At 35.7% G+C, this 21,928-nt stretch overlaps 1 protein-coding gene across 1 annotated transcript in view; it reads left to right on the top strand.

Annotated features, from left to right (window-relative positions):
- The window catches only part of COG5 (component of oligomeric golgi complex 5), a 284,211-nt gene that overhangs the window by 238,637 nt on the left and 23,646 nt on the right, over positions 1-21,928 (top strand). The window contains exons 15-18 of the mRNA XM_029233621.1: positions 6,932-7,042; positions 8,504-8,566; positions 17,185-17,288; positions 21,036-21,273. Coding sequence (XP_029089454.1) covers positions 6,932-7,042; positions 8,504-8,566; positions 17,185-17,288; positions 21,036-21,273 — 516 coding nt within the window. The remainder of the gene's footprint in view (positions 1-6,931; positions 7,043-8,503; positions 8,567-17,184; positions 17,289-21,035; positions 21,274-21,928) is intronic.

Below are 21,928 nucleotides of genomic sequence, written 5' to 3' on the forward strand. Positions count from 1 at the left end.
TTCCAATTTCTCTGTTTTATAAATAACATTATCCTTGTGCATATAGCTTTACTATTTTCTTAGGATACATTTCTGATAGCGGGCTATGAAAGGATACAGCAGTTTTGAGGCTCTTGGAATATATTGCTTATCAGCGTCTCTTGACCTAGAAAGCATTTAGGTGAACCATAGAATACCCTTAGAATCATTGGCCCAGATGTCCAGGAAAACTCATATGACATCACTCAGGGATTACAAATAGATTTCATGTCCTGTGTCTAAGAGATTTGTAGTCGCTACCTGGAGCACTGTGTTACGAGGCCATAACAGGGCCACAGTTGATTACTGATGTCTTCTGTGTGTGGGGGTGGGGGGTGCAACTGGAGAGTTAGCTATTTGCCCTTTATACACTCCATTAGAATAACAACATTAATAATACTTTGCCTTTTGTGTGTAATTTTTTTTTTTGCTGTGAACTCCAAAATTGGATAAAAAGCATGCATTAGGTCAAAAGAATTTGTTCTAATATAAATATGACATTACATTTTAAAATTTGGTAATTGTAATCCAAATACACTCACCACTTTCAGAAAAATAAGCATAGATACAACCATAACTGAAGGTTGATCAGAGCTTATTTCAAAGTTTTTGTTAAAATATCTGATTTAATATAAAAATGTTTTGACTTGTTTTTATTCAGGAAGCATTGTAGATTAGTATACATTTCACATTGTTCTGTTTTAAACCTATGAAATTCTAATACATACGTTTTTCCTCATTTGTTTTACATATGATTGCAAAGAAGTGTTTAGAAGAATTGTGACCAAATCCATATAAAAAGGAGTTATCCTGTACCGTTGACATTTCTTAGCAGTAATGGAAATTACGGATAAATAGAATACTAGTGGTATTTCCATAATATCTGGAAAGTAACTTAACCGTATGTAACTCATAACTAATCCGTAATATATTTTCTTGTTCTTTTTAGACATTCTTCTAAATCACCAACTTTATAATTTCCCCAAAAGTAATTTTCAGTAGATTATGTGAATAGAAATTTAAAGCTCTCATCCAACTCATCTCTTGAATCGTCAGTTTTATTTCTTTTACTTGTAGCCCTCAGCTGTGATGTTAGGGCGATCTTGGGGTCATTTCATCTACAAATTAAAAATTATATAAAAACATTCTTCATGTTAACAGTATAACTTATCATCATTTCAGGACTTTAATCTCAGTTGTTTCTCATGCATTGAATTCACACAAAGTTCCTAGTGAGCAGGTGTACAGAATTAGAATTTGTGAAAAATACTTTCTTCAGATAATTAAACTTAAAAAGGAATAGTAAGTCTTGTTGTTTGCACATAGGAACCATTTTAATTATTAAGGATTCCTTTAGCCTTGGGAGTCCCTTTCTTTTCGTGTGTGTGTGTGTGTTTGAAAACTCAAATGCTGCTCTTTTGCTTTCTGACATCTTTCCAGGCTATATTATTAAATAGTGTAGCATGATGCACCAGTATGTACATTTCTCATAGTTTAGAATATTGAATCTCTTACTGCTTTTACCTTTCTAGTTCCCTAGTTCCTAATGCTTCACAGCCAAAACTGTGTTTTTGCACCTCCATACAACTTTATTCGTCTCAAATAAGGTGAACTTTGAAAAAGCAGCAATGAGGAACCATTATTCTGGCCCTTCAGTTATTCAACAGATACCTAATGAGCATCTTCTACTTGCTGAACGTACACGTGAATTCGTGAAAAGTAAGTTTTAAGGAGATCAAATGAAGGAAATAGCTTGAAAAAGTAAAAGTTAAAATGGCTGAAGATGGCTGGAGGCTTCTGAAATAGAGAATGCCTACTCTGGACAAGATGCTTTCTTACCATAACCAAAAAGGAGCCAAAATAATTTAGTCTGTACCTCTAGATAGTTTCAGTGGCTTTTGTTTCCAGTTCCTCAGCCCTAGTCTGTGCCTGTAGTCCCTCACCAGTACTGAGCGAGGTAGAGCTTGGAGGAGTGGATTGTAGGGGAAAGGACTAAGCAAAGGATAAGTGAGAAGAAAATGAGAACCAGACATAGAATTGTCTGGAGATAAAAATGGTAATGCCTTGGGACTTTCCTGGTGGTCCAGTGGTTAAGACTCTGCGCTTCCACTGCAGGGGGTACAGGTTCCATCCTTGGTTGGGGAATTAAGATCCCGCAAGCTGCGTAGCCAAAAAAAAAGGTAGTGCCTTACATTGCTAAGGCATTTTACAGTTTACAAAGCATACTTTGGTCTTGACTATATTGTTAGTTTCCTGTTACAGATAAAGAAATCGAAGCCACAAGTTACTCAGCAAGTGGTAGAGAAAAGTCTAGATTCCCAAGTCTAGTGTTCATTTTATTGCAGACATTCTAGGAACAATAGGAGAATGGGTAAAACAAACTCAGATAAATTCATACAATGGAATATCACACTGCAATAAAAAGGAACAAACATGGGTGAAAACCAGTAACATTATGCTGAGTGGAAAAAGCTTTACATTCATATACCCAAAAAAACTTTATGTAAAGATATAGAATAGATTAAACTAATCAGTGAGATGAAGTCAGTGGTAACAAATATAGTGATGTCTTCAAGTTATTTTGAGATGCATCAAAAATATAAAATGGGGGCTTCCCTGGTGGAGCAGTGGTTGAGAATCCACCTGCCAATGCAGGGGACGTGGGTTCGACCCCTGGTCTGGGAAGATCCCACATGCTGCAGAGCAGCTAAGCCCGTGCACCACAACTACTGAGCCTGTGCTCTAGAGCCTGTGAGCCACAACTACTAAGCCCACCTGCCAAAACTAGTGAAGCCCCCGTGCCTAGAACCTGTGCTCCGCAACAGGAGAAGCCACTGCAACGAGAAGCTCGTGCACCACAATGAAAAGTAGCCCCTGCTCACCACAACTAGAGAAAGCCCGCGCGCAGCAATGAAGACCCAACACAGCCAAAAATAAATAAATAAAATAAATTTATATTAAAAAAATAAAATAAAATGGATAGAGGGATGGATAACATAAGCAAGTGTTATAAAATGTTGTAGAATCTAGGTGGTCAGTATGTGGGTGTTCACTGTGCAAGTCTTTAAGTGTTCATAATAAAATGTTAGAAAAAATAAATTGTACCTTACTTTTAGTGGTTTTGAAAATATGTGTGAGCAAAAATAAAAATTTTTTCCCAAGAAGAACACAGCGGGAGGCAGCAGGAGCTGGTAAAAGACTGAATAATATGTGAAATACTGTCTTTGGAACTCGTTAAAAATATCTTTCCATATTGTCTGTGAATGTAGCCCCACTTAAAAGCCAAGACTTATCAAACCAGAAGAGTGGGGTTGAGTGGGAAGTGGGATGGAGGACCTTTCTGGAGTGATGTGGTTAGCATTACACAAGTAAAGCAGTTTACCAAATCTCAGTGAATTGTACACTAAATGTCTGCATTTCATCACATAAAAATTTTACCTTAAAAGTAAAAAAAAAAAAAAAAACGGAAGTAAATATTGAATTCCAGTTAATTATACACATGCTTAACTGTTTTGGGGTTAAGTATACTGATCTCTAAAACTTATTTTGAAATGAATCAAAAATATAAAATGAGTTGAACATAGGTGATAGGTATGTGATATAAAACAAATTATAGAGTGTTAATTGTGAAGTCCAGGTTATCAGTATATGGGAATTCACTATATAGTTTTTATAACTTGAAGGGGAAGAAGACAAGGAACTAAGTAAGAGTCCAGGGTATTGAAGCAATCATCTATATAAATATTGAATTGATTAAGAGTTTTTACAGGAGTAAGTAGCAGTGAACACACCTAGGGCCCAGATCTTGGTCTCTAATACCACTTCCCACTAAAAGAAACCAGAACTTTTTGGAAACATGGCAGATGCCAGATAAAAGTATTGTTAACAATGTAAATTTATGAAGTCGATGACTGAACTGAGGTTTCGTAAAAGAGTAGTGCTATGCTTAGGAAATATCCACTGAAATGGGACAAAGGTCCATAATGTATGTATGATTCAGAAAAAAATATATGCATATACATGTGTGTGTGTGTGAAAGAGAAGGAAAGACTATGAATAATAAAGCAAATGAGATAAAATGTTAGCAATAGGTAGATCTGAGTAAAGCATAAATGGGTGTTCCTTGCACTATTTTTATTTTTGTAACATTTTGTAAGTTTGAAATTATTTTCCCCAAAAAGTTTATGACAGGAGTGGTGCTGGAGAGAAACAGGGTGATCCACTTAGCTGAGGTGTTGGACTGATTCTATTCTGTGCTGTTAGGCCAAGATAAGCAGCATATTATTTTTGTTTCCAATCTTCTAGTGTTATATTTTCACTTTGATGTTTAAATTTTGTTCTTTGGTTTTGGCACAGTGATATTTCATTTTTAGTTCTTTTATATTATCATTGTTTTGCTCCTGTAACTATAGTATTTTCTTCATTGAACTTTGTAGATTTATTTAACTGAGCCATCTAATCTTAACCTTAGTTTTCACTAGGCTCTCGAGGTATTCATTGATAACCCTTGTAGTGTGGGAATTTTTATTTTTATACTTTTTAAAAACCAGCTTTATTAAAATATAATTCACCCATTTCAAGTGTAGAAATCATTGTTTTTTAGTATATTCACAATCAACTTTAGAACATTTCATCACCCCAAAAAGAAACCTCCTACCCATTAGCAATCACTCCCCATTTACCCCTCTTCCAATTACTAATCTACTTTTTGTCTCTGTGGATTTGCTTATTCTGGATATTTCATGTAAATATAATCATTTAATATGTGGCCTTTTGTAAGTGGCTTCTTTTTACTTTCAAGGTACTTCCATGTTGTAGCATGTATCAGAACTTCATTCCTTTCTTTTTGCTGAGGAACATTGCATTGTATGGATATACTACATCTTACTTTTATTTATCCATCCATCAGTTGGTTGACATTTGAGTTGTTTCAATTTTGAGGCTGTTATGCTATGGAATAATGCTTCTGTGAATAGTTGTATACATGTTTTTATTTCTTTTGTGTATACATCTAGGAGTCGAATTGCTGGGTGTATTTTCACTCTGTTTACCTTTGAGGAACTGCCAGGCTGTTTTCCAGAGTGTCTACTCCATTTTAAAATCCCACCAGCAATGCACAAGAGTTCCAGTTACTCTACATCATGGCCAACATTTGTTATTATCTGTCTTTTTTCTTATAGCTGTCTTTTTTCTTACACCTATCCTAATAGGTGTAAAATGGGCCTTTCTATACTTTTAAACCCTAAAACTATGATCAATTATTATCAATAAAATAATCTCCATCCTTTTCTAGCAGTGAGCCTGTCTCTTTATTAAATATGGAATACATAAAATAAGTGGAAATAAGATAGCATCAGAAAGGTTCTTTTCCCATTTCTTTGTTATCACTTCAAAATTATTTGGAGAGAATCTCAAGAGAAGAGAGATTGGATTTTTAAAAATTGTACAGCTAGAACTCATAGTTTTTAAATGCCTATTATAAACAGGTACATATTTAGCATCTAACCCCTGAGTCTACGATAACCATTGATGCCACTGACCATTGCCACTACAGTCTCCAAAGTGGCTTCAGGAGCTTTTCCCCACCCTCACCATAGCTCGGAGCCCATCATCTGCTGTCTCCTGGGAGCTCAGAGCTTCTATTAGTATTAGTTTACCACATTATAGATTAAATTGGGCTATATGGGCTCATCTGAGGTCTAACCATTGATTTTTAACATAGTTTCTACAGGAAAAATACGGCTTTTTTTTTTTCAGCCTACTAACTTATAAGTGACCACTTAGGACACAACCTGATTGTAATTTGGTAACTATCTGTCCATGAGGAAAGGCAAAATAAGTTGGAGTTACTTAACCTAATGTCAGAAAACTTCATGTTGACTTAAAGCCATCATCATGGATTATAACTTCAATGAAGGATTATTCTCTTTATTTTAAATGCAGTTTTTTATGTTTTTAAATTGTATTTTGTTGCTGTAAGTAGGATAAAGTGGGAATTTAATTTTGAAAATTTATGTGTATCAAAGGAGAGTAGAAAGAAAAACAGTATTTCTTTCTCTCATATTTTATTTTTATCACTATAACAAAGGGAAGATGCTCTTATTTTCACCTCTTCCGTAAAAGGCCAATTTTTCATGTTTGAGATGTGCATCCATATGTATAGTTACTTGCCTCATGTTTTATTTTCCTGATCAAGTTTAATTGACCTTTAAATAATAATTGTTATAGAGGATTGGATTAAAACCTGATTAATATGAGAATCGTTTGTAGGTGGATTTTTTTCTTAAATGGAACTATAATAGTTTTAGATTAATTCAGTAAAAATTCCATGTCCTTTTCCCTAAAATGCATTAGTACCACTCCTACTGATCATCCATACACGGTATAATCCTAAGCAACTTCCTTTTTAATCTACGAAAAAATGAGTGTAATACCCTCTTTTTACCACTCATTTCATTAGGCTATTATGATGGCTGTCAAATGTACATAGGATGTAGGTTTACTTTTATTCCTTCCTCCCTCCCTTCCTTCTTTTTTCCTTCCTTCTCTGCTTTCTTTTTTTGGATGGCTTATTTCTCAGTTTTTTAATAGAAAAATTGTTGGCAGAAGGTATTCCCTAGAAATACTATGCTGATGTATCAAAATAACAGCACATCCTGGGCTTTTAGGTTGCACTTACCTCAGGAGTCCACCAGCTATGAAGTACTGATGAAGGATGTTCTTGCTATGCAAGACTGATTAGGCTTCCAGGTCCATGGTGTTAAATCTACAGAGGTACCTGGCTATGCCTAAAGTCCAAAGCTTGACCTGAATATTTCCAATTAACATTTTCTTTTTCAGGGGACCATGAACTTCCCCCCAGTAAATATGAACTATCATTTTGGTAATTTCTTTTTGTGTTGAATTCTTACAGCTCTCCACCCAAGGAGATGCAAGTCAGGTGATTGGACCTCTTACCGAAGGGCAGAGAAGAAATGTGGCAGTAGTGAATTCACTATATAAGTTGCACCAATCGGTAACAAAGGTAACCTTTATTTTAATTAAGTTCTTTTGACTTAATTTCAAGTTCTTCTTTCTTCTTGCCTTAAATTTAGACAATAATGGGTTATTATTTAATTTTTTGCAGAAGAATACAATGAAAATGTGATTGTAAAATAAGCTGAGGCATGAACTTTTTCTAAACAGTCTTTGATCCTGGCCTCTGTTGTTTGTATGACTTTTTGTCTGTACAGTTAGTTTAAAACACATGAACTGTAGATCCTCAAGATTGCTTGGTATAGTTAAGTTTATTGAACAGATGATTTAAAGGTAAATTACTTGTGTTTTATACCCATTAAACCACATAATTTGGTATCATATGGGTGGTAGTAAATTATAGCAAATCTAGTAATAGTAAGAACTCGTAAGCCCTCTAACATGTCAGAAAGGTTCTACCTTTGTACAAAAAAGTGGGGGAGGAGATGCATTAAAAACAGTGAACTCGTATGTTATAATCATTGAAGACTATTTATGAGTAAAAAATAGTTTTTTTGCTATTGATCTAATACTTGTTTAAAAAGTGACTGAATTTTAACTTGTTTGCCTTTGTATATTATGTCTAAGATGAACTGTAAACATAATTATTAGGAAAGCAACACTTTCAACCCCTTCTTTGATTCTTGAGTTGCTTGTGTTTACTCTCTATTAATGATTTTCAAAATATTTGGTAAGTAGAGAGATAGTTAGAAGACCTGAAAAAGCCAAAGGTTAGATGATGTTTTTAAAACCTTGACCTCTAATATGAGCTTTTATATGCTAGATTGTATTTTAGAATAATTATAAGTGACAGTTTTTCATTTACTTAAATTTTTTAACAAGTCCTTTTATCAATTAGGGGTTTCCAAAATTTGTATTTTGCACACTAAACAAAATATATTTAAAGGGTTATTAACAGGTAAATCTCAGAAAAGTAAATAACAAAAGTAAATGAAAAGAATATATGATATAGTTTGCATTTCCTTTAATTATTACTCTAAAGAACCAAAAGCAATGCAAAGTTGTATTTATTTAGCCTGATTTAAATGTCTTTATTGATCATTTCAGAATTTTCATAATGTTGGTATTGATTTGTAAAAAGGGAAACATTTGACATTTACTTGTTAAACATTATAGTCAGCCTACAAAGGGTGATTTTTTTTTTAAGAAGTAAGTAAATATGGCTTTAAACTGACTTTTTCAAGTTAAAACTTTATAATTAAGGAAAGCTAGCTATTAGAATTCTTAATGTTTCAGTTATTTGAAGTAGATATTTGCCTTATACAGGAAAACATTTTTAAACCTAACTACTAAACACTAATGGATTTTTAAAACATGTATGAGATACTACTCTAAAGTAATGATAATATTTTATATGTGGCTTGTGGAAACAGTTTTATCATGTGATGATCAAAATTAGTATTTATAAAAATAAATAACTTAAGCAAAACTATAACTGGATTTGTTCTAGGTGGTTTCCAGTCAGAGCTCATTCCCACCAGCAGCTGAGCAAACTATAATTTCAGCCCTAAAGGTAAAAGAATGTAATTTAATCTTTGACTCTATAGATTGGAATAGGTTTTAGAATTATTTGTTTGGATGAGTAGGAGATGTCACATTTTAAAAATAATTCAGAATCTTCTCCATATGCCAAAGTAGCATGTTGATGATTATCCTAAAGAGAGAGGCTACATGTGTGTTTATATTTTTCTAGAATTTAAAAATAGACCCTGTTGGTGTCTACAGACTGTGTTGCATTTATGATAATTGTATCATAAGCAAGAGAAGCAAGAGAGTTATAAGTATGCACTGTGTCTCAGGGCAGTGCAGCCCAGTATTATCCCAGTAAAGCAGTGGTTCTCCACCAGGGCGATTTTTGTCGCCTATGGGACATTTAACAATATCTGGAAACATTTATGATTGTCATGACTTGGAGTGGGGTGCTCCTGGCATCTAGCGCCAGGAATCCTGTCAAGCATCCTGCAGTGTACAAGCCAGCTCCCCACAGCACAGAATTATCAGGCCCAAAAATGTCAGTTATGCCAAGGCCTGGAAACTCTGCTAAGGCCACATAGTGAAATAAAGACTCTGGAGCTCAACTGCCTGTGTATGAATCCCATCTCAACTATTTAACTAGCTGTATGACCTCAGACAAGTTAATAAGTTTTCTCTTGCCTTAGTTTCTGCATCTATTGATATAAAATGGTACAGTATACCTACACAAAGGTAGTAAATGTCAACTGTTAGATTGAATTTAGATCACTTGGGTAGAGTTAAGAGAGAGAAAGAGGGAAGGAGAAAGAGAGATGGTCTACCACCAGTAAACTCCAAGGAGAAATATTCAGAGAGTAAAGAGGATACAAAGAAAGAACAATCATTGAGGAAGAAAATTGGGAGAGGACAGTGTCACAAGTCCTGAAGGAGAAGGGAAATTCCGAGGTCAAGTGCTGTCCATGGGTGACATGGATGGGGATTTAAGGCTGCAAAACTTAAGGACACTAAATTCATATATGAGGTAGGAGGAGACAGTCTGTTTTCCTCCAACATAGAAAAAGTACGCTTGGATGTTTTCTCTGAATCCTTTTCTTTTTCCCAATGTACTTATCTCATTATGATGAAGTAGTATTAGAGCTGCCATAATAAAAATAATTGTTTTTAGTAAGAGTTGTCCAGTTTATTGATAATCAAAAAATACTGTAAAATCGGGCCAATAAGACAAACCGAAAGGTTTGTTTTATTCTTGCTTCCAGGCAGGGAATACATGTAGTCTTTTTTTTTTCAATATGTAGTTACTCATTTGTCTTTATCCTCTGGCCATAGCTGTCAAACATTTTTTGATCACTACCCAAGATAAGTAACATTTTACATTGTACCCTATACATACTATATAATCATTTATAAATATATACACATATATAATTGTATATATATAGAATATGCACTTATACACGTGGTTTGAGAAAGTCCATTCTGTAGGTTAAGAGAGAGTTGCCTACACTTTGCCTGATGATGAAAGTCTCCTGGACAAGTCAAAAATAGTTCTTCAGACACTGTAATTCAGTGTTGGGTAGACTTTCTGTATCTGTATTTTTAACTTACAATAAAGGTTATTCTTCGTATTAGTCACTTTAGGCTGGGGGTTGAGGCCAGTGCAGGGGAACTTGCCCTCATCTTGAGCTGTGGCCTTCACTCTGAGGTTTGCTCACCAGGACTGGTGTCTGATGTTGCTGGGCACCGCAGCTTGCTGAGGCTTCGCCAGTTTTGCCTTTGAGAACTGGGTAAGAGACGACTACCGGTCTGTTCACGGCCCTCCTCCTGCAGTGACCCTGTCAATTAGAGACTGAATTTCTTATGTTAACAGACCTCAGTGAAACAGTTTTGGCCTTGCTTTTTAATTAAATTTCATTAAAAATCTTTATGGCATAATAAGTGAAGAACAAACAGAATCCTCTGACTCAAAGAAAAAAAAGAGAATCTTGAATTTTCATAAAATTGTAGGAAACTTACTGCATCACTTTGAATTAGGATGTTACAATGCATAAGTGCAACCCAAGAACCAAAAATTTGTATGCTTTTATTATTTGATGGAAAAAATGTTAAACATACTTTTTTACTTACTAAAAAATATAGGTAGACACATAATAGTCTCCTCTACCTTGCTGAGATTTTATCCAAACTTAAATGTTACTTTAGGTTCAAAGTTCATCATCTCATATTACAAGCATTATCTCCTATGTCATGGATGACATAATTAATATTAATGATTTTACATTTAGAGTCATTTCATTATAACCACCTCAGCTATAAGTAGCATTTAAACACCTTAGCCCAATAATTCTGATCCATTTGTTACTGAGATCATCTTGTGCAGATAGTATATTACAAAGTTTATATATGACAGTTCTCCCTTATTGTGTGGGTTTGATGTTCTATATACGGGAATATTCTGCATTGTTGAGGCTTCAGTATTTTTGTAATCTTTGCTATTTTAGGCAAGCACTTCCCTGCTTTGTAAAGAGCTTATGAAATATAATCTAGTATCCTTTCTCAGTTTCCTGTGGTAGTTATTAATCCTCTACCCATCCTTTACATGAAGGCATTCCCCACAATGCTCTCTTCTCTGTTTTATATTTTCCATTAAGTGGGAAACCTCACCCAGCTGTAAAGTTCTCTGTGTACACCATCATATCATAATACAGATAGAGGCAGTTTTATTTCTTCCTTTCTCGTCTTGATGCCTGTTTTCCATGCCTTGTTTCACCTGCTAGGACCTCCACTACTATGTTGCCTAGAGCAGGTGAGAGTGGACTTGTCTACTTGTTCCTAACCTGGGGGAAAGCACTCAGTGTTTATTTTACTACTTAAAGGAGGCTATTTTAAACAAGTTCTTTTCTATTCCTGGTTTACTGAGACTTTTTAAAATTGTAAATGGTGGTGTTTCATCAAATAACTTTTTCTGTATAAAATGATCATACAGTTTTACCTCTTTATTCTGTTAATAAAATATAGGAATTTATTTTCAAATATCAAACCAACCTTGATCATGATGTATTAGCCTTCTTATGTATTCTTGGATTTGATTTACTTAATTTTTGTTAAAGTGGTCATAAGGATATTGGTATATAGTTTTCTCTTTTGTAATTCTTTGTCTGGTTTTGGAAATGTTTCCTCCTTTTCCATGTTCTGAAAGAATCTGTGTAGAATTTGTATTGTTTTCTCCTTAAATGCTTAGTAGAATTCACCAGTGAAGCCATCTGGGCCTGTAGTTTTTTTGTAGGATGTTTTTATAACTACAAATTTAATTTGTTTAATAGATGCAGGACTATTCAGGTTATCTTTTTTCTGGAGTGAGCTTTGATACTTTGTGACTTAAGGTACTTGTCTATTCATCTAAGTTATCTAATTTGTCAGAATAATGTACATAATATTCTTTAACTTTCCATTTAATGTCTATAGGACCTATAGTGATAACCTCTTCATTTTTTATACTGATGATTTGTGTTCTCTTTTTTTTTTTCTTTATCAGTCTAGCTGTGGGTTTATCAATTTCATTGCTCTTTTCAGAGAACCAACTTTTGGCTTTATTAATTTTCTCTGCTGTTTGTCTTTCTATTTCACTGATTTCTGCTTTTGTCTTTTTTTGTTTTTTTACTTATTTTGGATTTTCTTTGCCTTTTTTTGTTTGTTTTTTTGAGACCCTATACCATTGATTTTTAGACCCCCGCCCCCCCAAAAAATTTAAAGTTGTAAATTTTCCTCCAATTTTCTTATGTTGCACTTTTATCTTCATTCAGTTTGAAATATTTTCTATTTCCTTTGTGATTTCTTCTTTGATTCATGGTTTTTTCTTTTAATTTCTAATTTTTTGTGGTATTTCTAAATACCTTATTGTTTTCTTTTTTTTTTTTGCGATACGCGGGCCTCTCACTGTTGTGGCCTCTCCTGTTGGGGAGCACAGGCTCCGGACACGCAGGCTCAGCGACCATGGCTCATGGGCCCAGCCGCTCCGCGGCATGTGGGATCTTCCCGGACCAGGGCACAAACCTGTGTCCCTTGCATCGGCAAGTGGACTCTCAACCACTGTGCCACCAGGGAAGCCCTGTTTTCTTTTTTTTAATCACTCTTTTATTGAAGTACAGTTGATTTACAGTGTTGTGATACTAATTTCTAATTTAATTCTCTTACCATCAGAAAACATATTCTGTATGATTTCAGTCCTTTTAAATGTATTGAGTATTATGGTCTAGCATGTGGTCTGTCTTGATGAATGAACCATGTGTACTTGAGAAAAACATATAATCTTCAGTTGTTTAGTATCATTCTGTAAATATCAGTTAAGGTGTAGTGATGTGTTCAGATTTTATATGCCTCTACTGGTATTTTATGTAGTTCTATCAATTGCTGAAAGATGGGAGTTATAATTTTCTATGATTGTGAACTTGTTTATATCTCCTTTTCATTCTGTTGATTCTTGACTCCTCCGTTTTGAAGCTCTATTACTAGTTGCGTTGAAGCTCTGTTATATAAGTATTTATCATTTTTATGCCTTCTGTTGAACACCCTTTGTCATTATGACATATCCTTCTTTAGCTTTAATACTTATTGTCATGCATTGTTTTATCTGATATTAATTTAACTACTCTATCTTCTGTTCATTTACTTTCAACTCCTGTGTCTTTATTTTTTTCAATACGCCTCTTGAAGACAGTATACAGTGGGTCTTGCCTCTTTTCTGTTCTGATAATCCCTGCCTTTTAATTGGAGTGTTTAATCCATTAACATAGTATAATTATCAATAAGGTTTTATTTAGGTATATAGTTTTATTATTTGTTTTTTGTTTGTCTCCTCTGTTTTATTTCCTCTTTTCCACCTTTTCTGCCACCTTTTGGATTATTTGATTATTAGTTATTTTTTTAAATTTCATTTTAATTTATTTCTTAGATTTTTACCTATACCTCTTCTTCATTTTCTTTTTAGTTGCTCTTCTATGGATACATGCATCCTTAACTTTCCACAGTCTTTTAGAGTTAATATTGTACTGTATCACATAAAATATAGAAACTTTGCATTTACTGAAGTACATTTACATCTCACTGCATGTAGTATAATTTTTTTAGCTTAACATTTCCATTTTGGTTCTTCTTTACGCTTTCAGTCACTCTGCTGAGATTTCCTATTACTTTATTTATTACGGGCATTTTTTTCTCTACCTCACTGAGGTTCTTGCCTGATAATTGTAGAGTCTGGATCATTTCACAGTTGGCAGCTATTGATTGTCTTTTCCCTTTAGAATTGACAACATCTCCTAGCTTTTTGTGTGTAGTCATTTTAATATATCCTAGACAATGTGAACGTTGTGTTGTATAGACTCAGTATTTTTATATATTGCTCCTAAAAGTGTTGACCATTGCTTTAGCAGTTAATTAGCTTGTTTAGACTCAAATTGTGCATTGTCAAACCTGCAGTTGGCCGTGTCTCAGATCCCAGTATAGTTCTTTAAGCCTTAGTTGCAAGCCATTTGTAGTTTGCCTTGTACACGCATGGTCAAGTCAGCTGAAGACTAGTGCTGAGTTCACACATAGAAAAATAGGCTTTCTTCTTCTCTGGCTCTCTCCTTTCTGAGGTTCCCCTCTCACTCTCCAGCAGCCCTGGTTGAACCAGGCCTCCTTCCCCTTGTTCCTTTGACCTGAAAGACTGTAGGTTTGGTTTGGTTTGGTTTGGTTTGGTTTGGTTTTTCTCTCAGAGTTTTAGCCACCCAGCCTTGCCACTACCATGACTATAGTCACTCTCAGAGCAGAATCACAAAAAAGGGAAAACTCAGTCTCTTCTGCTTGCTATATATTTACACACCCCTCTAAAACTAATTGCATTTTTCCATCTCCAGAAGCCTCCAGTAGGTTTTTTTGTTTTATTTTTGGTATTTTTCCATGATTATTTGTAGGAGGATCTGTAGTTAGGTACTCACTCCTTCATACTAGCGTAGAAGACTTGCCCTTCCTTCTTGAAATCTCCTATTTATTTTCACCGTATTCCAGGATCTCTTCTTAACTTCTCTGCCCAGTATATACACATTGATATAACCAAAAGCTCATTGGAGTCAAATGCACCTAGAAAATCCCAGCTCTTCCACTGGATGGCTTTGGACACCTCCTTAACTTGACTTTAGTTTCCCTATCTACAAATTACTTTAGGTTCCACATCTGTAAGTTAGAGATTTTTGTAATTCTTAGAGGAAGGAATAATTGAGTTTTCAGTGGGATGATTACTTGCGAAGCCCATAGCACAGTATCCAGCACGTGACCTATACTAAATACATGCTATTACCCTTCTTAATCCGTCAAAGGTTCCTCTTCTGGATGACCTTAAAATGGCATTTGGCCTTATTCTACAAATCATCCTCTGGGATCTCATTGACTCTTTTGGCTTCATCTCCCCTCTTAAAAGCTAAAGACAACCATATCTAGTCAAAACTTGCCAGAAACTACAGCTGTAAAGATCTCAGCACCTACTAGATAGCCCATGTGGATTTCCCTGTAAGTCCTTCAAACTCGTGTCCAAAACTGAACTCATTATTTTCTCCCTCCGTCCCTAAATCAGCCAGCTGCGTCTGCATTTACGCATTCAGTTGATAATGCCACCAAGTCATTAAAGAAAAAAAAATCTGAGTGTACCCTTCAGTCTTTACATTCCATATTTCTCACATCTGATTCCCAAGTCCTCTGTTTCCTTTCCCGGTGTCTCCACCCTGTCTCCTCATCTCTGTTCCTGCTGCCTCTGATTTGGTTCAGGCACTCACCACTTTGCATCTATACTCCTACTGTATCCTCCCGACTTTAGTCTAATTTATCTACTCTGCTGTCCAGCATGATTTTTCCCCAATTCAAAGCTTTAACCACGTTTTTCTTTTCATTGCTTAAAACTCATTGTTGGTTTCCTAGTCCCTTCAGGATATATTCCCATCTCCTTAGCAGCCTACGCAGAGTACATCTGCTCTCTGTCTCTCTTCCACATAGGCAGCCACCTCATACCCTGTGTTGAACACCTGCAGTTCCCCAAATGTGTCAACTTCCCTAGGCTCCTGTGCCTTTGGCATATGGCCCCCAGCAGCCTCCCACCCTCCCCCAACACACACACTTGGTTCTTAACCCATTTTGATCTTTGAAATTCAGTTCACACAACACCTTTTGTTTTTTAAATCCTTTCAATATAAGTTGGGTGTCTCTCCCATCTTCCCATAGCACTCTGTAGAGCACTGATATCACTACAACTTGTTACCTTTTGTCACTAGATTGTGAGCTCCCTGAGGGCAAACTGTAAGTGCACACACACACACACACACACACACGCATACATACACACTCTTTCTTTTTTTTTTGTTTGTTTGTTTTTGTTTGTCTTCATCCTTTATTTCAGTAAGGAGAGCTAAGGGATTGAGGGGAGAGGGCTTAGAGAGAAAATGCGGAGCGCATGTCTCTCTCAATCCTGTATACATGTTTATTTTTATCAGAGATTAAGGGCTGGAGATGATGTTTAGGAATTTCATGAATAAGGGTCCTATTTAACCTTTTCTCACTGATTTCAGTCATTTGTATGAGCCAGAGTCATCCATCTTCATTGTATGTAATCATGACTGAAGCACATATAATATACTTAAAATTTAGATTTTGAATGTTTACTGAGGCCCAGTCATATTTTCACACTAAAAACTTATAACTAAGGCCTAGGGTCTTATATAACCTAATTGATAATTATACCTCACAGGAGAACAGTTTCTGAACCTTAGCACTATTGATGTTTTAGGCTTGGTAGTTCTCTGTCGTGGGGGACTGTCTTGTGCACTGCAGGGTGTTTAGCAGCGTCTCTGTGCTCTGTCCACTAGATGCTAGTAGCAAACCCTTACCCCACCCCGGTCGTGACAATCAGAAGTGTCTTGAAACATTGCCAGATGTCCTCTGGGGAGCAAAATTGCCCCCAGTTGAGACTCACTGCTGTAGAACTCTAAATAGAAATCTAATCCATGAAAAGGCTAACTGTTCTGCCCTCTAAGAATCACTGATATATTTATTATATTCAGTCTGGTCAAAAGCATATGATGTTCCAATTTTGAAGAATTACTTTTGGTCTTGCCTCAGTCTTTTCAGAAACTTTAAAAAATGTGTTCTGCAAGAGGGAAGGGATATGGGGATATATGTATACGTATAGCTGATTCACTTTGTTATACAGCAGAAACTAACACAACGTTGTAAAGCAACTATACTCCAATAAAGATGTTACAAAAATAATATAAAGAATAAATGAGTGGAAATTAGAAAAAAAGAAGTGTGTTCATGTGATCTTTGCTGCCTAAGTGGCACTACCCGTCTCTTCTTCTTTCTCCAGGGGTTCATTTGAGCGTTCAACTTTTTGAAAATAAGGGAAAAGTGGTGGAGTTGAAAGTTTTCAGTGCCATGTTCCACATATTTTAAGCTTTAAACATCATTACTGACAGCAGTTAGGAGAAGAGCAGACTTCTGTTGGGTATTATAGTTAAACTGCATATAGTTTGAATTTGATATAATGTGAAAACTTTTAGTCAAAATGCTTCTCATATTTCAGATTCTGTGTTTGATCTATTTAAAGTTTGCCTCTCCTTAATTTAATCTTCTTTTCAGGTGGTCCATGTTCTCATGGGAAATGCTGTGCAGCCCTTGCTGACTTCCGTGGGAGATGCTATAGAGGCCATCATCATCACTATGCATCAAGAAGATTTTTCTGGGTAATGACTTCCAACCAAAGTTTTCACTAAGCTTCAGTACATTTGTTTTTCATTCCCACCTCCACCTCTACTCCCTAAGTCTCTACCAATCTAGAACCTTGTTCCTCTTGTGATGGGATTGGCCTCCATCCTTATCCTACTTTATTCATTGAGCACCATTAGCAGATTAAATTTTTTCAGTTCTTCTTGTCATCATTTCTCTCCTGTCATTGAAACATGGAACCATTAATATCTGCGGGACTCAGCTTAGCACTTCAGGACATTTGGTACTATCTCCTCTTTGCAATTATATCTTTTTCCTTACTTCTCACAAATAGGCTGTACTTGAGCCTCTGGTATTGGCATGGTATTCCTTGTATAAAACGTCCTGCCTCTGTCACTCTGCTAGTCCGATTCCCGCTCTGGTTTTGAGGGCAAGGTCCTGCCCAACCCCCTGCAAAGATGATTTTCCTTGTCAGAGTCTTGTGGCAGTCTAATCTGGTCATGTCACTCCTAGCCATAAGCAATTTGGTATTATTCCACAGCTCTTTCATATGTATACTGCTTATCCATATCATGTGTGTCTTGAGAATAAGAATCATAGTTCCTCGCTTACTGTTTGCTGAAGTCTTTTTAAGTAAAATGGTTTTGACTTAGTGTATTAGAGAACTGTGGAGAATTTGAAATAGTTATGTGCACATGGTTAGTGTGATTTCTAAAAAAACCTTAACCATACTCTAGAGCTAAATATTCATATATTAGTGTAGATATGTTTTTTATTCCTAGTTCATAGTTAGTTACTATTTTTTAACTGCCCTGTTTCTTTATGTTCATGTTGTTTAATAGTGTATCTACTTTATTAAATTTCTAGCCACTAGTCTAGCTGTTCGTAGAAAAATTATGTGATTATTACACTGTATTTTAATTTTTCAAATCATTTATTATTTCATTTACAAAGTATCTTTTGAAAGGTGAAAAGGTCAGTCTCTATTTTTAATAATGGTATGAAGCACAGGAGGGCAAAGTGGATTCTACACAAAAATGCTGTAGTATTTGGAGACAGGAATATAAAACTGCTGATTACCAGTATTTGGGAGGAAATGAATTTTGTTCAGAAATGATCTGAAATGTCCCGGTTAGACCAATCATCAATGCCTCTGAAAAGGAAGCAAAACTGGAGTAATTTTTGAAGGCTTGTTCTAATAAGAGTGGTCAGGTGCTTACTTGAGTAACTGTATTGATGAGCCACAGCTGGTGCCTGCAGATAACACATTAGACATTAAAAGTTGGTTTCCCAAGTAGATATGTTTTTCTTAGTTTGCTTAAATACTAGTGAGCCAGATTGGTTCTTTAACTGATAGGTTGCCACAGGTATGCAGCATTATTTTAAGATGTATAACATTGTCCTCAATTTTTTTCCCCAAATGGCCATTAATGGCTCCATTTCAGCTCACTCTCTCTGTACAGCAGACATTTGAGGTTCCACTGAAAGTTATTTTCCATACATGGCCGTACAGGAGTGTGGAGCATTCATGGCAGGAATTTTCCCACTTTCTAGAACCTTGTTATTAGTAATTCTGTCATATCATTTCATATATGTATGGCTTATATGAAATATAAGATGACATTGGATGAAACTATTCAGCAAGTGGAATCACTTTTATAGTAGGGCCATCTTCCGGGATCACACTTGGAAAAATAATAATGAATACCTGCCCCTTCAAGCCCTTCACACCTTCTCACGGTAAAAGGAATAAATCAGGTTTACCTTCTCGGCCAACCTTATTTGTAGTATGATTACAGAATCCCCTGCTAATTAAAAAGTAATCCTCAACACAGTTTCCTGGTATTTTAAATGTATTTAGTGGGACCTGTGTGTTTCTTTCCAAATTAGATAAAGCTTAAATTGTAAATGTCTGACATAGCACATTGATTGAAATTCTGTTATTTAATGTAAAATGACTCGTGTCTTGATATCAGCTTTGAATGGGAGAGGGAAGTCAGTAACAGTAGGAGGACCCTAAATCCTTGAAGTGGTGGATGAGCATCTCTGAGGAGGGGAGAACACACACTGACCCCAGAACAACTGGTGCCGCTTCTCAGGCGTGTGTTTGTTTAGTCTTTCTGCCTTCTGCCTCTGTATGCGGGCTCTCATTACAAAGACCGTGACATTTCCGCTCACTTTATCAGTTGAGAACCTCTTACTAAAAGGTTTGACGTAACTGGGAAGACTGAGCTTTAGCAATTGCCAAGCAAGGTTTATATTCTAGTAAATTTAAGTCAAACTTCTAATCCATGCTGAGAATTGATAATACATATTTCAGAATTTTTCTAATAGATCATTTTGTTTTACTTACATTGACACATGCTTACAGAACCTGGTCTAGTATATCATTTTCTAATCATCAAGGAAATCATATCACCTAACCAGATTAGAATTCTTGAAACAATCCTCCAGAGTAGTACCAAGATAATGACAGTGCTTTTGATAAAGCATAAGATTAGAAAGAGATTTGTTCCCTTTTTTTTTTTTTTTTTTAACCTAGCCTTTTGGACTGACAAAACCTGAATAAAGATAGGCCATGATGGTCTGAATCTGGCAAAACCAAACCCCACGTGAAGATTGCCATCTCTTACTAAGGCTGTCCCTGTACTCTGTACCAAGCAGCATTCCACCCTATGATATTGCAAACAGCAGTGTTCCACCATGCCCCCTCAATGGCCTTGCCATAGTTAGGACATTCTTTCTTACACCTGAACAAAGTCTCTTCCTGCTGGAACATAGCATGCTTTCTCTATTTCTATCTGCTCTCTGGATGTGGAAGACCTTTGGTTAGCATCCCATTTATAATAACCATTGCTGTATTTTAAAATAATTAAGTCCACCTCATTCTCTTGCTCTAGGCATTTGAATCATATCTGTTGTTCTTCCCTAGACCATTGCCAATTTCTCTGCATCATTCTCAGAGTATGATTTATTTTTTGAAAAAAAGATTCAGCATTATATAGCCAGTGATCTCACTGGCCCGCTAATTAATATCAGGTGATTTCTAATTTTGGCATAACTCTTCTTTCCTATAAATATTGCACATTCTTTTCATATATTCTTTAAAGAGCAATTATAAACACTTATAAATTATAAATAGTATCTCATGGAGCATCAGCTGGCATCATCTGTTGATCCAAATTAAAGCCTTTCCAAACATCATCTGGGAGGAAAAAATTGCATACCATGTGTATTGTTACATAACCAGTTCCACAGTCAGAATTCTACTATTGGACTGATCGGATTAAATAGCACAAGAGCAGAGATATCTTTGCCAAGAATCTGTTTGGGGAAGGCAGCATTTTCTGTTGCCACCAAGTGTAAAATCCTATTTCAGTATCTAATACTGATTTATTCACTAACCAGGCAAACCACGTGAGTGGATGGAAAGTCGTAAAGCTGGAAGAGACCTTGAAAGGTCAGAGTGCATAAGGCACTTCTGTGAATCATCCAAGACAGATGGTTGTCTGTTTCATTTTTAATAGTCTTTTGGTAAATGGATTCCAAGATTCTTTCAGTCATCTTCCTAGCATCCTAAAACAGTCTTTAGAATATAATCTAAACATTGTTTTATGCTCTTTAACTTTTAGCAAAAATAAACAATGCCTTTCATACCAATTTTTTAAAGTAAAAAATTGCTTAGGAGTGAAATAGCAGGCAGAGTGGGGAGACAAATATCAAATAGTGCCTTTTAGTGTACTGGCTGATTTTTTCTTTTGCAGATCATTACCCAGTTCAGGAAAGCCTGATGTTCCCTGTTCTCTCTACATGAAGGAGCTTCAAGGTTTTATCGCCAGAGTTATGAGTGACTACTTTAAACACTTTGAATGCTTGGATTTTGTCTTTGACAACACTGAAGCTGTTGCCCAAAGAGCCATTGAACTCTTTATCCGAAATGCCAGTCTCATAAGACCTCTTGGTGAAGGTGGGAAAATGCGTCTTGCTGCTGATTTTGCGCAGGTAAATTGATGCATAGCTACAAAGGGGAAAATGTTTCAGCCTCAGTATTATCCATTAAATAAAAGACCATCTATGGTCTTCAGTTTTTTAACTGAAGAAAGTTTTTAATGTGAAAAAAGGAAAGAATTTAAAGATACTTTCATACCAGCTTTTTTTACTTTGTCTTTAACAAAAGGATCATCAGTCATCTTTGATATTTCAAGGTTAAGCTAAGTCGTTTGTCCCACAGTAGAGCAGCATTTCCCATTTTTACATAACATGGGGCTTTCTCACTATTTTATTATCCCACCAGGTCAGTACTGATAAGAATAATTGATTAACCTTGTTGGAAAATAATATAGACAATGAAATTTATCCTTCAAACAGTAGAAAAAGGCTGTCTGTTGTCACGTAAATAGAAAGATCTCTGACACATGCATGGTTCTCCAGGGCGGTGTTCTAATTCATTTAGAAGCACAGAGGACCAGGTGAATTATTTGATCCCCCTCTGTTAAATAAGAGTACCTTTCCTGTGCGTGGCCACCTTGAAGTCATTCCACACTATCTGATGTGAATGAGGTAGAGTCACATTAAAATAGCAGAACCATAATCAGCTCTTATAGAAAGGTTTTTTTCTTTGTCCTTTCGACAGACTTTTTTAAAAGCCTTATAAATA

The sequence above is a fragment of the Monodon monoceros genome, unplaced genomic scaffold (genome assembly GCF_005190385.1).
Source record: "Monodon monoceros isolate NGI ecotype Baffin Bay Population unplaced genomic scaffold, NGI_Narwhal_1 Super_Scaffold_2, whole genome shotgun sequence".
NCBI classification, from domain to species: Eukaryota; Metazoa; Chordata; class Mammalia; order Artiodactyla; family Monodontidae; genus Monodon; species Monodon monoceros.